The sequence below is a fragment of the Palaemon carinicauda genome, chromosome 10 (assembly GCF_036898095.1).
Source record: "Palaemon carinicauda isolate YSFRI2023 chromosome 10, ASM3689809v2, whole genome shotgun sequence".
NCBI lineage: Eukaryota > Metazoa > Arthropoda > Malacostraca > Decapoda > Palaemonidae > Palaemon > Palaemon carinicauda.
The window spans coordinates 113,063,744-113,077,992 of NC_090734.1; the positions used below are offsets into that span (position 1 = coordinate 113,063,744).

Here is a 14,249-nt window from a genome sequence, read left to right on the forward strand (position 1 = left end):
CTGACGGGCGAGGGTGGAGGGCGCTGAGTGGCACAGCACGGACTGCTCTCAGGCGATGAAGACGCGATGGGCTGCATTCCCTTAGGGGAACAGCGAGCACTCCGAGACTCAGGAATAGAAACAGGCTGAGACTTTGGTGACGAGCGAGCAACATCAGCTGGATATCCTCGTTGAGGGGCTGGAGAAAGGCGGAGGCAAAGCCAGGTTCCTTCTCAAAGTACAGTACCATATGACGGAGACCACTACAGGTAGGACCTAACCCGCAAATGGGAAAGGTGACCCCCCAGAGGAACAGGAACATGCCTTGGACTTTGCCCCCCTTCGCATACTGAAAACAACGGGGAGCCCAGTCTTCGGTAGCAGGAACTGCAGCGGGCGAAGGTGGAAAACTCGCCTGGGAACACAGGTGGAAGCAGAAGCAGGGAACTCATCTGGCACGAAGCCTTTTGAGCCCTTCTAAGAAGGATCCAACTCCACCTCTGAGGGAGCCAGTGTGAGCTTCCTCTTCCCTCCCAACTGCTACAACTTTACAAGACATTCATTTGACGGGGGAACAGCAACACCAAGGGAAGGCCAGATTTGCAATAAATCGTCAATAGTAAAAGATTCCCCTGCAGAAAAGGCCGGTGCCGTTTCAACAAGGGAAGTGGCAGCATCATTTGGACCTAAGGGTTGCCCTGCAGTTAATTAGTCAACACTACTACTCGACCCATCGCATGGGGAGACCAGGCGAGAAGGAGCTTCGGGAAGAGATTGAGAGATTGAAGAGGTCTGAGGTTTCTTCAACTTCGAGGATGACCCCAAAGGAAAAGAATCCCTCCTAGACTACTACTTACGCCACCTTTCAAATGTCCCCATCTGGGAGGACGACCACTCCCGACACTCATCACAAGTGTCGTCCTGCACACAAGGTCGTCGTCTACAGGATTGAAAGTAATACCTCTGTATACAAAAATCCACTTGTTCCGGAGTGGGTTCCATATCATGATTTATTTTTGTATGAGAACAGTTTTACAAGTAATTTGCCTAATTCCTTCCAAGACTTACAAAAAACCACACACACACAGAGAGAGAGAGAGAGAGAGAGAGAGAGAGAGAGAGAGAGAGAATCAGCTGTTGAAAAATAATCGAATGTAACCTCTTTGTTTTCTTAAAAGAAACAATTATGATCGAGATATTTAAGGTTTTAGTTTATAAAATAAGCTGTATTTCTGTTTAAGAAAGTATAGATATCACACCTGGAAAGAAAAAGCAAATAAGCAATTAGTCAATATGGTAGTCAATGTGGGAGGCGAAGAGAGATGAACGTTCGCTCTCGGCCGAGCCAAAAGAAAGAGACAACACCGGTGTGTGTCAGCGGGGTAGCTGGTATTAACCCCGCTAACTATACCTCGTTAAAAGTCTTATGGCTAGTCTTCCAGCTTTGCCGATAGCATGTTACTAATGAAAAACGAAAGGGTTTCTATTTAGAGTTGGAACCAATACACATAGCTTTCAATGGTTTTAACTAATTTATGTAAAGTATGTTATTGTGGATGCCATAATCTTCAAAAATTGTATTGCAAATATATCTCCCAAGGGAATGCTCAATTACAAACCTAATAAAGTTTTCGGCTTTGGTAAGGCAAGCTGAATGACTGGCGAAGCAAGAATTGCAGAAATAATAGGAGAGTTCCTCTCAAGTCCAACATCATCTGGTGGTATATCCTTGTTTTCACAAAGCAGCTCCCTCTAAAATTAGATAAAAGCAAAAACATGACAATGAAATAAATTGTTAAAATACAAATGCTTAATAATCAACATCAATGGAATATCATATATATAAATTCTGGGTACACAAATCTTATGAGAAATTCCTTAAACATTATCTAGAATTATGACATCTATGGTAAAATGAGGAGCAAAATTGTATTATGAGAACAAATGGGGATGAAAGGAAAGTGGAAAATCATTTTGAAGTAAATTGATAATCCCTAAAAATGGTAGAATAACAATTTTACTTTGGGGACATCCTCTTAAAAATCTCTATACTCACTGACAGATTTACAAGCCTTCAGTTTCCTTGTAACTGTTGGCATTATAAATTTCTTATGAATATTTTTCTATAGTGAATCTGCTCCTCCACTTTTTCTACTTTAACCCTTTTACCCCCAGGCTATTTGGAACTTTCCAACCCTTAACCCCCAGGGGTTATTTTTTTTTTCAAGCACATTTTGCAGTATATATTTTTTAAATTGCTCTAACAGCCTTAATTTTTGTCATAGGGAGGTCAGGTTGGTCTCATTCTCTTGGAAAATGCCTGAAGTTTCTCAAAAATTTATCAAAAATATGCAAAAAAAAATTGTAAATAGCAGTTTTTTGCAAGGACATACCGGTACGTCCATGGGGGTAAAGGGATGTGTTTTGTGAAACGTACCAGTACGTCCTTTGCGGGTAAAAGGGTTAATATATAAGTTGACTAATATAGAGTATTTACTACATTCAGGTACCACATACAGTATATACTTACAGCAGCATCTTCATTATTTCCATTTACTCTTAGTGCATCTACAATACGATCTTCTGGGTAACCCATCTCTCTGAGTTTTTGCAATGCTTGCTGGTTTGGCTTGAGAAAAAATGAATGAAATAATTAAAAGGCTAACTTGAATTAAAAACTTACTACTTAAAATTAGTGATTATGTTTAAGCAATAATTTTCTCTTACTGTACAGTATATAATTTAATTTTCTTGGTCCATAATAAATAGTTTTCATAGTTTGTTTATAGCTATTATTATTACTCATCATAAATCTCTCTCTCTCTCTCTCTCTCTCTCTCTCTCTCTCTCTCTCTCTCTCTCTCTCTCTCTCTCTCTCTCTCTCTCTCTCTCTTTTTTCTTTTTTTTTTACTTAATTAAGGACTTACCATTTAAAAATAGTGATCATGTTTAAACCCTAATATTCTCTTACTGTACAGTATATCATTTAATTTTCTCAGTTCATAACATATTATTATTATTATTATTGTTATTATTATTATTATTACTATCCAAGCTACAACCCAAGTTGGGAAAGCAAGATGCTATAAGCCCAGGGGCTCCAACAGGGAAAAATAGCCCAGTGAGGAAAGGAAATAAGGAAATAAATATATGAAGAGAACAAATTAACAATAAATCATTCTAAAATAAGTAACAACGTCAAAACAGACATGTCATATATAAACTATTAACAACATCAAAAACAGATATCTCATAAATAAACTATAAAAAAGACTCATGTCCGCCTGGTCAACAAAAAAGCATTTGCTCCAACTTTGAACTTTTGAAGTTCTACTGATTCAACTACCCGATTAGGAAGATCATTCCACAACTTGGTCACAGCTGGAATAAAACTTCTAGAGTACTGTGTAGTATTGAGCCTCGTGATGGAGAATGCCTGGCTATTAGAATTAACTGCCTGCCTAGTATTACGAACAGGATATAATTGTCCAGGGAGATGTGAATGTAAAGGATGGTCAGAGTTATGAAAAATCTTATGCAACATGCATAATGAACTAATTGAACGACGGTGCCAGAGATTAATATCTAGATCAGGGATAAGAAATTTAATAGACCGTAAGTTTCTGTCCAACACATTAAGATGAGAGTCAGCAGCTGAACACCAGACAGGAGAACAATACTCAAAACAAGGTAGAATGAAAGAATTAAAACACTTCTTCAGAATAGATTGATCACCGAAAATCTTGAAAGACTTTCTCAATAAGCCTATTTTTTGCGCAATTGAAGAAGACACAGACCTTATGTGTTTCTCAAAAGTAAATTTACTGTCGAGAATCACACCTAAAATTTTGAAAGAGTCATACAAATTTAAAGAAACATTATCAATACTGAGATCCGGATGTTGAGGAGCCACCGTCCTTGACCTACTTACAATCATACTTTGAGTTTTGTTAGGATTCAACTTCATACCCCATAATTTGCACCATACACTAATTCTAGCTAAATCTCTATTAAGGGATTCACCAATCCTAGATCTACATTCAGGGGATGGAATTGATGCAAAGAGAGTAGCATCATCTGCATATGCAACAAGCTTGTTTTCTAGGCCAAACCACATGTCATGTGTATATAGTATGAAAAGTAATGGGCCAAGAACACTACCCTGTGGAACACCGGATATCATTCCTATAATCACTATGGTGCCCATTAACAACAACTCTTTGAGATATATTACTTAAAAAATCAATAATAATGCTAAGAAACGACCCACCCACTCCCAACTGTTTCAGTTTGAAAACAAGGGCCTCATGATTAACACGGTTAAAGGCAGCACTAAAATCAAGGCCAATCATACGAACTTCCTGACCACAATCAAAGGATTTCTGTACAGCATTGGAGATTGTAAGAAGGGCATCACATGCTCCAAGGCCTTTACGAATACCAAATTGCAAACTAGGGAGTAGATGATTACCTTCAGCAAACCTATTAAGACGTTTTGCCAGAAGACGTTCAAAAAATTTAGATAATATGGGAGTTATGGAAATTGGGCGGTAATCAGTGGGACTTGAGCTACCACAAACACATTTACATAGAGGAGTAACATTACCAATTCTCCAACTAGTGCTAAAAGCTCCTCTTCTTGCTAACTTGCGCAAAATAACAGATAACTTTGGAGCTAAGAAATCTGCTGTCTTTATAAAAAACAAAGGAAAAATACCATTTGGGTCTACACCTCCATAAGGATCAAGGTCCACCAACAGAGCTTTAATCTCACGAGATCGAAAAGCTAAACTAGTTAGTTTAGCCTCAGGAAAACAGGAATGAGGAACTTCAAGTTTTTCATTACTCTGTTTACTGTCATAAACATCAGCCAAAAGGGTTGCCTTTTCCTTTGGACAGTGAGTGACTGAGCCATCTGGTTTGAGTAAAGGAGGAACTGTTGCATCTACACCAAAAAGTGCAGATTTAAGGGTAGACCACCATTTATGTTCCTGAGTTGTACCAGAAAGTTTTTCTTTTATGGTTAAATTGTATTCCTTTTCAGTTGAGGCATAAACTCTCTGAGCAAAAGCTCGAAGCTGAGTATAGTTGTTCCGGGTCAAATCTGATCTGTTACCCTTCCAAAGTTGATAGGCCTCCTGCTTCTCCAAAAAAGCACGTCTACAATCATCATTGAACCACGGTTTGTCCTTCACTCGGTACCTTAGCACACGAGAAGGGATACGCCTATCAATTATGTTGACTAGATTCTCATTCAAAGGGACAACAGGATCTACACTATTATATAATTGTGACCAATTCAAGCACGAAAGATCATGTAAAATCCCATTCCAGTCTGCTTGGGATTTCATATAAATTTTACAAGAATATGATATATCAGGGACAGGCTGCTCAGTTTTCACTAATAATGAAATCAAGGCATGATCAGATGTCCAGACTGGAGAACCAACCTTACTAGTTATAATGCCAGGGGAGTCAGTGTATACGAGGTCCAAGCAATTACCAGACCTGTGAGTAGCTTCATTTATGATTTGCTCACAGCCTGATTCAGAGGCAAAGTCTAAAGCTCTTAAGCCATGGCGATCGGTAGGAGAGATAGAACTTAACCACTCCCTATAGTGAGCATTAAAATCACCAACAAAGACAAAAGAAGCCTTTCTATCATCTTCTTGTATCTTAGCCATAATGGTAAGAAGACAATCGAAGATAGAATCATCCATGTCTGGATTCCAGTAGATCGAACACAAATAAAAGTTGTTATGCCTGCCACAAACTTTTATTACCTGAATCTCATGACATCCACATTGATAGCAGGACTTATGAGAAGCAGGGTACTCGGTCCTAATATACACCGCCATTCCCCTGGCCCTAGGGATGGCATCACGTTTCAACATTATTGGCTTCTTAAAACCAGTTATAAGGAGCTCAGATGAGTGCCGCATATTAGAAACCAAATCTCTCTCTCTCTTTCTTTGTTTATAGCCATTATTATTAATCTCTCTCTCTTTCTTAGTTTGTTTATAGCCATTATTATTAATCTCTCTCTCTTTCTTAGTTTGTTTATAGCCATTATTATTAATCTCTCTCTCTTAGTTTGTTTATAGCCATTATTATTAATCTCTCTCTCTCTTTTTCTTAGTTTGTTTATAGCCATTATTATCAATCTCTTTCTCTATCTCTTTCTTAGTTTGTTTATAGCCATTAGTATTAATCTCTCTCTCTCTCTCTCTCTCTCTCTCTCTCTCTCTTTTAGTTTGTTTATAGCCATTATAATTAATCTCTCTCTCTCTCTTTCTTAGTTTGTTTATAGCCATTATTATTAATCTCTCTCTCTCTCTTAGTTTGTTTATAGCCATTATTATTAATCTCTCTCTCTCTCTCTCTCTTTCTTAGTTTGTTTATAGCCATTATTATTAATCTCTCTCTCTCTCTCTCTCTCTCTCTCTCTCTCTCTCTTAGTTTGTTTATAGCCATTATTATTAATCTCTCTCTCTTTCTTAGTTTGTTTATAGCAATTATTATTCATCTCTCTCTCTCTCTCTTAGTTTGTTTATAGCCACTATTATTAATCTCTCTCTCTCTCTCTCTCTCTCTCTCTCTCTCTCTCTCTCTCTCTTAGTTTGTTTATAGCCATTATTATCACTCACTCTCTCTCTTAGTTTGTTTATAGCCACTAATATTAATCTCTCTCTCTCTTTTAGTTTGTTTATAGCCATTATTATCAATCTCTTTCTCCCTTTCTTAGTTTGTTTATAGCCATTATTATTAATCTCTCTCTCTCTCTCTCTCTCTCTCTCTCTCTCCTCTTTCTTAGTTTGTTTATAGCCATTATTATTAATCTCTCTCTCTCTCTCTCTTACTTTGTTTATAGCCATTATTATTAATCTCTCTCTCTCTCTCTCTCTCTCTCTCTCTCTCTCTCTCTCTTTCTTAGTTTGTTTATAGCCATTATTATCAATCTCTCTCTCTCTTTCTTAGTTTGTTTATAGCCATTATTATAAATCTCTCTCTTTCTTAGTTTGTTTATAGCCATTATTATAAATCTCTCTCTCTTTCTTAGTTTGTTTATAGCCATTATTATTAATCTCTCTCTCTTTCTTAGTTTGTTTATAGCCATTATTATTAATCTCTCTCTCTCTCCCTCTTTCTTAGTTTGTTTATAGCCATTATTATTAATCTCTCTCTCTCTCTCTTACTTTGTTTATAGCCATTATTATTAATCTCTCTCTTTCTTAGTTTGTTTATAGCCATTATTATAAATCTCTCTCTCTCTTTCTTAGTTTGTTTATAGCCATTAATATTAATCTCTCTCTCTCTCCCTCTTTCTTAGTTTGTTTATAGCCATTATTATTAATCTCTCTCTCTCTCTCTTACTTTGTTTATAGCCATTATTATTAATCTCTCTCTCTCTCTTTCTTAGTTTGTTTATAGCCATTATTATTAATATCTCTCTCTCTCTCTTTCTTAGTTTGTTTATAGCCATTATCATCAATCTCTCTCTCTCTTTCTTAGTTTGATTATAGCCATTATTATTAATATCTCTCTCTCTCTCTCTCTCTCTCTCTCTCTCTCTCTCTCTCTCAGTTTGTTTATAGCCATTATCATCAATCTCTCTCTCTCTTTCTTAGTTTGTTTATAGCCATTATTATTAATCTCTCTCTCTCTCTCTCTCTCTCTCTCTCTCTCTCTTAGTTTGTTTATAGCCATTATTATTAATCTCTCTCTCTCTCTTTCTTAGTTTGTTTATAGCCATTATTATTAATCTCTCTCTCTCTCTCTCCTCTCTCTCTCTCTCTCTCTCTCTCTTTGTTTATAGCCATTATTATTAATCTCTCTCTCTTTCTTAGTTTGTTTATAGCAATTATTATTCATCTCTCTCTCTTTCTTAGTTTGTTTATAGCCACTATTATTAATCTCTCTCTCTCTCTCTCTTAGTTTGTTTATAGCCATTATTATCACTCACTCTCTCTCTCTTAGTTTGTTTATAGCCACTATTATTAATCTCTCTCTCTCTCTCTCTCTCTCCTCTCTCTCTCTCTCTCTCTCTCTTTTGGTTTGTTTATAGCCATTATTATCAATCTCTTTCTCTCTCCCTTTCTTAGTTTGTTTATAGCCATTATTATTAATCTCTCTCTCTCTCTCCCTCTTTCTTAGTTTGTTTATAGCCATTATTAATAATCTCTCTCTCTCTCTCTTACTTTGTTTATAGCCATTATTATTAATCTCTCTCTCTCTCTCTCTCTCTCTCTCTCTCTCTCTCTCTCTCTCAGTACAAATAAGTCCAGAGGTAAACGAAACTAACTCTCTCTCTCTCTCTCTCTCTTTCTCTCTCAGTACAAATAAGTCCAGAGGTAAACGAAACTATCTCTCTCTCTCTCTCTCTCTCTCTCTCTCTCTCTCAGTACAAATAAGTCCAGAGGTAAACGAAACTAACTCTCTCTCTCTCTCTCTCTCTCTCTCTCTCTCTCTCTCAGTACAAATAAGTCCAGAGGTAAACGAAACTAACTCACTCACTCTCTCTCTCTCTCTCTCTCTCTCTCTCTCTCTCTCTGTACAAAAAAGTCCAGAGGTAAACGAAACTAACTCACTCTCTCTCTCTCTGTACAAAAAAGTCCAGAGGTAAACGAAACTAACACTCTCTCTCTCTCTCTCTCTCTCTCTCTCTCTCTCAGTACAAATAAGTCCAGAGGTAAACGAAACTAACTCTCTCTCTCTCTCTCAATCTCTCTCTCTCTCTCTCAGTACAAATAAGTCCAGAGGTAAACGAAACAAACTCTCTCTCTCTCTCTCTCTCTCTCTCTCTCAGTACAAATAACTCCAGAGGTAAACGAAACTAATTCACTCTCTCTCTCTCTCTCTCTCTGTACAAAAAAGTCCAGAGGTAAACGAAACTAACACTCTCTCTCTCTCTCTCTCTCTCTCCTCTCTCTCTCAGTACAAATAAGTCCAGAGGTAAAAGAAACTAGCACTCTCTCTCTCTCTCTCTCTCTCTCTCTGTCTCTCTCTCTGTACAAATAAGTCCAGAGGTAAAAGAAACTAGCACACGCAGACACTCACACTCTCACTCACATTAACACTCTCTCTCTCTCTCTCTCTCTCTCTCTCTCTCTCTCTGTACAAAAAAGTCCAGAGGTAAAAGAAACTAGCACACGCAGACACTCACACTCTCACTCACATTCACACACACTCTCTCTCTCTCTCTCTCTCTCCTTTGTTTGTGTGCATGTAATAAATGAAATCTTGGTTTCTTTGCTAAGTCTCTGTTAAGACTTTATAATCAAGCACCACAGAGCTAATAACTATAAAACATTGTGCATCAGCAACATGAATGAAACTCCGGTTAACTTTATGCGATTCGACTCACAGTACAAGTAAATAAAATATGAGAGAAGCATTTCATATAAAACTATTGAAATTAGTATGCTAATTGGAAATGATATATCAAGTAATAATTGTTTCTTTTAGTAAATAAGAACTATCCCTCAGTAGCATGCCTTAACAATAAGGGAGTTATCTTGTCCGGAAATTGAGGACGACAACAGACTTCCCAAGATTGATCAGCTGATTTGAATGTAAACAATGCATGAGATCATAATTCGCTACATTTTTAATTATAGATACGATACTAAAATGTAAATATTACATGCATTTTTATTGGATACAGTTAGGTGAGACATCATTTTAATCAAAATCCAGTTTATTTAAAAAAAATAGGTGTAATTTTTTTACCACACTAAATGAATATACAGTACACTGTACAGAGAGAGCAAGGACCAGCTGGGTGTAAAGATAGGTACTGTAGTGGGGTGTAAAGATAGATAGTGGCGTGCAGCGCTCACAGTGTAAAGGAGCGCAGGCTACTTGAAATCATTGCCCAGCTTGAACTTTATCGCGATTTTTATGAATTATTATTTAATAGGTATTGCATTGTACTTGGCCGTGAGAAACCAAAACCGCGATGCAAGGACCCGCGATTAACGAGGGCCGACTGAACTAGCACAGTGGATAGTTTTTCATTCTCAGCAAATAATCTAAAATAGGCAACAAATATAGATGACTTGGAAATGGGAAAAATCATTTTTCCCATCACGAATAAGAACTATTCAAAGTCTTCCGTTTTTTATATAGAATTGATTTTCCTTAAGAGATGATAAAATACTCAAAAAAGTAAAAACTAATGTAAGACATACCTGAAACCACTTCCTCCTGTACTGAAGGAACTGTCTTAAGATTCTCTTAGCTGGGTCCTCTTGCTGATCGTCTTTGGAGCCCCTATCAGTCGTATAGTCTGAAGCAAAACTTCCAGACTCATTGGTTGCCCTCAGTTCATTTCCTTCAAAGTTTTTATCATCGAGCAGCCACTCTACGGCATCATTAAAATCTCTATAAAGATTGAAAAAAAAAACTGTATATAGTATATTGAAAATTATTTGCATTTTTCTTAAAATACACACCAAAGTCACTTACATGGACAATATTGAAGAAAGATGGAACAGCCAAAGAACTAATAAGAAGTTCAATTAGTGGTAGCTAATGAGGTGTTAGGGGATAATGCTCCATCTATGCACTTGATAACCAGTCCTCCTTTTCCCAGAGATACAAAAAAGTGGGATTGGTTATCCAAACAACTTTCAAGATTGGCCAATTTATTCCTACAAGGATACATGTCCTCATCACTTATATTGACGCTCACTCCTTAGGTGGAAGGTATTATCCATAAAGAAAGTGGTTAGTTTACAGACCAGAATAAAAAACCAACAAAGACCTTCAGATGTGTGCCTCACCCTTCACTCAGCTCATCCAAGAGCACAAAAATCTCTAAGGGCTCCTGTTGCTATGCCACCAAAAAAGTGTTCCTTACTTCTCGACTGAATGGTGCGGGAAAAGAAGTGTTACTTTAAACTCACTGAAGCAATCACTGGTGGTGCCTATGAATTACATACGTCTACAGAGACGACAAGTGACAGACCAAGGACACCTGCCAAAGACAAGATAGCTGTTCCCACAAGAATACTAATCATGATGGGATGAAGAAGAGATTTTTGGGCTCAGCCATGTCATCCTCATGGAAAGTTCCTTTAGGCAGCTTTCTAAGGGATATTTGGCTACAGTAATACTCCCAGAGAATTGACCACAGGTCTCCAGAATTCGAACTCCTGGCGCGAGTATCCTTAAAATAACTCTTTAAGGATATCACATAATATCAGGGGACGTATTTCTTGGTACGACACATGGCAATCTTCACCCCGAATAGAGTTTTCGCTAGAGTTTTCGCTCTGAGGGGGAAGAGTGGCAAAAATGAAGGGGAGCCTTCATCAAGGTTACCCCGTGGATCTCCTTCCCGTACTACTACAGCGTAACTATTCCTTTTGTAGTGGCGAACTAGCATCGGTGTAATTCCCTATTGCTCTCGGTTTTGTTACTATTTCAAGGATTATTACCATGCAATCTCCAGCATCTTCATCCTCTGGAAAGTTGAGTATTTAATCTTTCCTGTGTATAATTTTTAGCTCCCTTCTCACAGTTAAATTAGCATAATTTAGATGTGTTTAGTGGAGCAGAGCCATCACCGGAGGCAGCCATTTTGGAACGCTGTCGTACGCCATAAATGCTTTATTTAGTTAGTAGTACGACATCCCCGGTATTTAGCTTTAATGAATTATAGCTATTTAGGCAAATTATACTAGTGAAGATCAGATTACACATGTAATAATTCCTCTTCTGTTAAACATTTCGATCAAATACGATAGGGTCTCGGTAACATAGCGTAGCCGAGATCCCAACTCGAGTTAGGCAAGCCTAATGCGTTTTAGTATACTTTAGTAACGTTCTCCCCGTTTATCCTCTTATATCATTTTATCAATTTAGTTGGAGATAGCATATCTCCTAGAATTACTAATACAATTCGATACTCGTCTCTTTTAGAGATTTAAGGATAAACCCTTCCTTCCCTCCGAGTGCCGCCATTAGGCGACAACCCTATCTTTGGTCTTCCCATAGAGTAGTGTACTCCGGCTTGGATGGGATAGTGTTTCTGTCTTCCCTCTTTGCCGGTGGGTATCCCGGCTTTGAATTACAACAATAACCCAGAGTATTCAGTCTTGTTGTCGGAAACTCTACTGACGGGGGTTTAGTGATTCCCCTGCCGGTTTCACAGTTGCAGGCATAGGAAGCCCGGCTTCCCTAGTCCACAACCGAAAGTGGTAGTACAGTTGCCGCCACCTTCTCCCTTGTGGTCTAGAAGACATGTCTTATATCCCGCAATGTCTTAGGCTGAGGAATCGTTATTCATCTGCCGCCTAAGATGGCGCCAGCATAGGAAACTATGTTTCCGTGTTTGTTGCCAACAGTACAGTAGAAGGCAGACGTGCTGCCTTCTTTCGACGCAAAATATGAGACCCTTTCCCTTCCCCTTCAGTCCTTTAGTGATGGCCTAGCCGTCACAACATCTGTGGCCGGTATTCTACAATCTCCCCGCTTGCCAGGCGGATTGCGATGCCGGCCGGGCTCCTACAAAGGCGGCTTGATTGCCGCTTCGACCTTCCCCCGTAATGGAAGCAAGACTCCGGGAGAGGTTGTGCCAGCCATGACGGCTGCCAGTGGGAGACCCTAATAACTTTGAGTATTCTTCAAACCTCTCTTGGACTACCATCCACAAACCCTGGAACTGGCAGAGCAGCCGGCAACAGATATTGTGGCTGGATGGAAGCTAGAATCATTGCATTCTTCCCCTTCCATTTGAATTCTCATTCTGGAAAGAAGGCAGTAGAGACAGTAGTCCATACAACTCTAATTATTGTACTAAACTATAATAATATGGTAGCCCTTCTCTCCATGCTTTCTCTCTCTATCGGCTAGTGCCGTCAGGTACTAGCCTAGCCAGCCGGTAACATGCCGGCAGAACTACAGTATAAGATTATACAGTAGCCAGTATTCCTACAGTATAGCAAATACAGCAGTTAGAAAACTACAGTATATAATATACAGTAGTATGATTTCCAACATATTCTGTGTATCCTTTCACAGTCCATTGTTGAAAGCCCTAAATAATGTTGAAGTGAAGTATTCATTCAATATCCTGATGAATCGTAGGTCATCAGAACATATCTTTACCCTACAGTATTAATATTCCATTTGTGGGGGAGTTAGTGCTAGTATACATTGACTTCAGCTCTATATTTTAGAGCTATTCCACCCTAGATTTCCTTGATAATAAAATTTAAAATATTAATATTAAGGGAGGTCACAGCAATTGCCTGGACAGGAAACAAAGATATGTGACTTTCCTATTTCTTTTCTAGCTTATTATCCTAAGCTATAATGATAATAGTAAGTTCTATTATTAATGCATAAGATTGATTTATCAACAGTGTGACAAATTACCCCATACTCATTTCACTTTTTCTTTCCTTACAGGAGTCTAAGGTGAAGTGTGCAGTCATGTACTGCAACCACAAAAGTAAGAACATTCGTGGCCACAACATGTGCAGGTCTCATGCCCCCTGCTCCATCGCAACTGAAACCGTGAGATACTGGGACCCCAAGGGATGCAACGTCTGCTCGGCCCTGATGACCGAGGGTTTCGGCGATCCCAAAACGACGGAGTCAAGGGCTACTGGGAGGGAAACACTTCGGAAGAGGGTAAGAGGGTTCCAGAAGAACTCTCCGGGACCTTACCTACCAAGCGAATCTATTAGAAGCCTGCTGTTCCCCAAGGCAACATCTGATGCAGTCGTGCCTCAGGCACGACCCGAGCCTCCCTGCATACAACTACCAATAGAGGCCAACATCAACGAGGCTCTACAAGGCATGGACATCCATCAGAAAAGGATGTCAGAAGTGTCCTCGGACACTGAAAAGGATCTCCTTCAAGAAGACCCTGAAGAGGAGGTGGCCCAGCCACCCGAGGAGGAAGAACTTGGATCGACAGAAGCAGAAGACCCTCTACTGTCTGTGACGGCATTTCAGCCCGTGCCGTCAACCTCTTCGGCTCCAACCCCTCAACCAGACCCGCTGTTCCCCACGGGCCAAGCGTTTATGGCTCAGATTCAGCAATTGATGGATACTTTCCACAAAGAACAGCTTGAGATGAGAAAGGAAGTCAGGGAAGCAAGCCGCGTAGCTGCTTCTCGAGGCTCCTACAAGCAGCCGAGAGTTTCTGACTTGCCTCAATACTCCGAAACCAACCCCTGGAGGTATGCGGAGTTCATGCCCATGATGAATGGGAAACTCTACGTCTCGGAGAAGATGGGGGCCATACCCCTTGACGA

The 14,249-nt window shown here is 39.1% G+C and overlaps 1 protein-coding gene across 2 annotated transcripts in view; it reads right to left on the reverse strand.

The window, feature by feature from the left end:
- Kpc2 (Kip1 ubiquitination-promoting complex subunit 2) overlaps positions 1-14,249 on the reverse strand; it is a 104,820-nt gene that overhangs the window by 23,423 nt on the left and 67,148 nt on the right. For both annotated transcript variants that reach the window (XM_068381684.1, XM_068381683.1), the window contains 3 exons: positions 10,170-10,362; positions 2,510-2,608; positions 1,599-1,731 (listed from right to left, as the gene is read on the reverse strand). In XM_068381684.1, coding sequence (XP_068237785.1) covers positions 1,599-1,731; positions 2,510-2,608; positions 10,170-10,362 — 425 coding nt within the window. The remainder of the gene's footprint in view (positions 1-1,598; positions 1,732-2,509; positions 2,609-10,169; positions 10,363-14,249) is intronic.